At 41.3% G+C, this 3,757-nt stretch overlaps 1 protein-coding gene across 1 annotated transcript in view; it reads left to right on the forward strand.

Annotated features, from left to right (window-relative positions):
• The window catches only part of dedd (death effector domain containing), a 12,449-nt gene that overhangs the window by 2,513 nt on the left and 6,179 nt on the right, over positions 1–3,757 (forward strand). Inside the window, exon 2 of the mRNA XM_014022254.1 lies at positions 2,373–3,003. Coding sequence (XP_013877708.1) covers positions 2,445–3,003 — 559 coding nt within the window. The 5' untranslated portion in view covers positions 2,373–2,444. The remainder of the gene's footprint in view (positions 1–2,372; positions 3,004–3,757) is intronic.

Below are 3,757 nucleotides of genomic sequence, written 5' to 3' on the forward strand. Positions count from 1 at the left end.
ATATTATCGTTTATCGCAATAAATTTTGAGACAATTAATCGCCCAGCAAAATTTGTTATCGTGACAGGCCTAAGTAGCATGACATTTATTTGGAATACAGACTTCTGAGTTCTGGTGCATTTGTGAGTGCGGCGGTCATTATGCTACCACTATGTGGTGTCTAGTTAGAACTCTATTAAACTGAACCGGAGGAGGAAGGGACAGAAGGGAAGGACATAAAGCACAAACACATCGAGGAAGCACTCCAAACCTGTAGAAACCCTACCTAGGCTTATGTTACAGCATCCAGGAAATTAAGAAAATGCTTAACCAAAATAAAAAAATAAAAACAACAACAAAACAAACTAAGAAACTCTTTCATTCCATGCTGGGCTAGAGAATCAGAAAAACTCAGAAGAACTGTTTCCAAATGTTACATTTCAAAACCAGGAAGACTGGCTAGTTCAAAGATGTTTTTTAGTTWGTTATTTTTACTATTTTTATTTTTTTATTTGCCATCGCACATGTGAGCACGTAGAGAGGCGCAGTGGGCTACCTGTTTGAGGCACCCGGGGAGCAGATGAGGGGTTAAGGGCCTTGCTGAAGGGCCCAGAGTGGGGCAGTCTACTGCAGCAAGGAATGTTCAGACCTCTATAATGGAGAAACTAAACAGCAGCTTGTAAATGGTACACAACTTGTATAGGCGTTTTTAATGTCGAGGTGCAGCCTCGACTGAACTCTTCAGGGGCCTCATGCATAAAGGATTGCGCAGCTTTCACACTAAAAGTTGACATACGGACAACTTTGAACGGGCGTTTAAAAAAATAAATAAAAGTGAAATTTAAAAAAAACAGTAAATATTACGTCATCCACTTTTTCTGCTCTCCTTTCCTCCTGCGTTACAGCAGGCGCTGTCATCTCCACGGACAGACCCACGCGCGGGTACAAGTGGTAGCCTATGGATTTTTAGCAAACAATATAGATTTTTGAGGCTCATTAGACAGATAAACGTCCAAAGGGGTTGACATATTTGACACCTTCCCAGCTGGTGAGGGTACGTGTGCGCCTGGCGCGAGAATCTACCCAAAGCGCAGCTGCTGCACTACGGCCACAACTCAACTCAGCATCAGCCAGAAGACAACAGAAAAAATAATTATTCTTACCGTACAGTGAGCCACCGATTTTGCTCCCTCTCTTCAGCCTTTTTTATTTTATTTTTTTATGTCGCACGTAATGTGTCGGGTTTTTCCGGCCCGGGACCCGAAAGGTTTTCAACTATGCCACAAAAATATAAAATCAGTTTACGACTGGACTGAGGTTATTTTGATCAATTTTTAGGCTGATCTATTTTCTTGTCTGAGGTTAAATGATTTTCAGTCCCGGGGTTCAGTTTCATGATCGTTCGAGTTCAAACAATAAAAACTCAAAGAAAAACAAATCTAACACTGTGTTCAGACACTGTGTGTGTGTTACATCCAGAAAACACAACAGAGTCATATTTCTGTGGATTCAGGTCAGATTTGTGACTTTGTGAGTTAAAACTGTCGGCTGAAAAACTTTGCGTGGCTGCCGCACATTCTCACTGCAGGTGGCGCAACGTTGGTTTTGATACATCACAACGTGGGCGCAGAACCTGGCGCATGCAACTTTTTTGTGCGTACGCACCGTTTATACATGAGGCCCCAGATGGTTTCGCAGTCATTCCTGCCTTAAAACATTTGATCAAAACCACTCGTGTTGGCATTGTTAGGAAACATCCAAAAAGTGACAGCGACCTAAAAGATAGTAAATGTACTGTACTTATATAGTGCCTTTCTACCCATCCAGAACACTACAGTCTGTGTCCTCATTTACCCATTCACACAGCACTCTATTAGTAGTCTCTACAAAGCTAACATGTACAATCAACTATGGAGACTAATCAGTGCCAATCACATTCATACACGTATGGGACGCACATCAGAGGCATTAGGGGTGAAGTGTCTTGTCCAAGGACACAACAACTGAAACAGCTGGACAGGGGATCGAACCGGTGACCTGGTTCCAGGACGACTCCCCTAACCACTGTGCCACAGCCGCCCCAGACTCAGAGTGAATGGGTTGGTCAGCAACTTGTGATCTTAATGCTCGTATAATTGTGATTGGTGTAAGAACGACTTGAGCCTTGAATTCTCAACCCATGATCAGAACTGTAGAAGGCTTTTGGATGAGAGGAGAATCATCTTTGAGAATCAAAAGAAGTCACTTCTTTGGGAACCACTTGGGAACGAGTTTAGATAGACTGGTAGTAGTTTGTTTACTCGCTGTTTGCTTTTCTTTGTTTCCAGCTGTTTTTGCTTACAACATTTTCTGAGATAATGAATATTATTATTGATCCTGTGTCCTCCATTCAGAGCTCGTCAGCTGGAGCAGAATAACCCAAGCTGCTTGCTGTCAACCACTCCTCGTCACCTTTGACTCCTAAGATGACGTCACAACAAGCCCAGCTCCGGAGTGCTGATATTTCTTCTCGTCTTGCTCCAAACCCATCTGCTCAGCAGGATCACCTTCAGTTTCAACCTGTTGGGMTGGACTCCGGTCAGAGCGGTGCAAATTCAGGACCTGTTGGACCCCGAGCTATGATACCTAGGCCAGGGTATCCACGTGTTGCCACCACTGGTGGGGAGGGGTCCCTCGGGAACAGTTCCACTCACTCCAATAACTTCTCTAGAAGCGATGGGGGGTTTGATCCATGGCCTGAAGAAGAAGCATTGAACTCCCATGGTCTGTACTCCCTTCACCGCATGTTTGACATTGTTGGTGCCCATCTAACACACAGGGATGTCAGGGTGCTGTCATTCCTATTTGTTGATGTGATCGACGAGTATGAACGTGGAGGCATCAGGAGTGGAAGAGACTTCTTGCTCGCTCTGGAACGTCAGGGCCGCTGCGATGAAACAAACTTCCGACATGTTCTCCAGCTTCTGAGAATAATTACCCGCCATGACCTCTTGCCTTATGTCACCCTGAGGAAACGGCAGGCTGGTGAGTAAGACACGTCATACCAGAAATTAGGAACGCCCATTTGTTCATGTTTTACTGCAGTTTGTTCCTTGTGGACATAATTGACAAGACTTTTGAATAYATTTATCACCCATGTATAATGTCAAGTCAAAACATCAGTAAATGTGGGTTAGGGTACTACACCATCGCCTCACATACAGGTAACTGGAACCATAAATGTGAATAAATGTTAAAAATTATGAGGAAAATACCATTACAAAAAAAGTAGTGATTCTTATTTCAGTACAGGCAATGTAAATCTGTTATAGTTCCTGTTTCTTTGTACCTATTTTTTTTTTTTGTAATTTATCACCATTTCTGTATTTTAACACACTTTAATAAAAATCTGATTTTTTTGTTGTATTTAAGCATAATCTAAGTCTTTATGATATGGACCAAAACAGATATTTTAAAGCTTTAGTAAGAAACAATGTATACTACACATTGATGTTCTGAAATCTTTTCTAAATTAATCTGTAAATGGTAAATTGAACAATATTTAGGGCCCTTTAAAATCCATTTTATTTTTTCCCCAAATTCCGTTTTTTCCATTTAAATTTTTCTAAATTCCACTTTTTCCCCTGAATTCCACATTTTCATTGTAACCATATTTATTTACCTAAAATTTTTGATTTAAAGATAAAAACAGCATTTTAATAACAACTAACGGGGACATAGATTCCTGATTATGGAATAGTATTTATGCCTGAGAAACACATAATATTGCCCCTTTAAT

Source organism: Austrofundulus limnaeus, unplaced genomic scaffold (assembly GCF_001266775.1).
Source record: "Austrofundulus limnaeus strain Quisiro unplaced genomic scaffold, Austrofundulus_limnaeus-1.0 Scaffold321, whole genome shotgun sequence".
In the NCBI taxonomy this organism is placed as follows: Eukaryota; Metazoa; Chordata; class Actinopteri; order Cyprinodontiformes; family Rivulidae; genus Austrofundulus; species Austrofundulus limnaeus.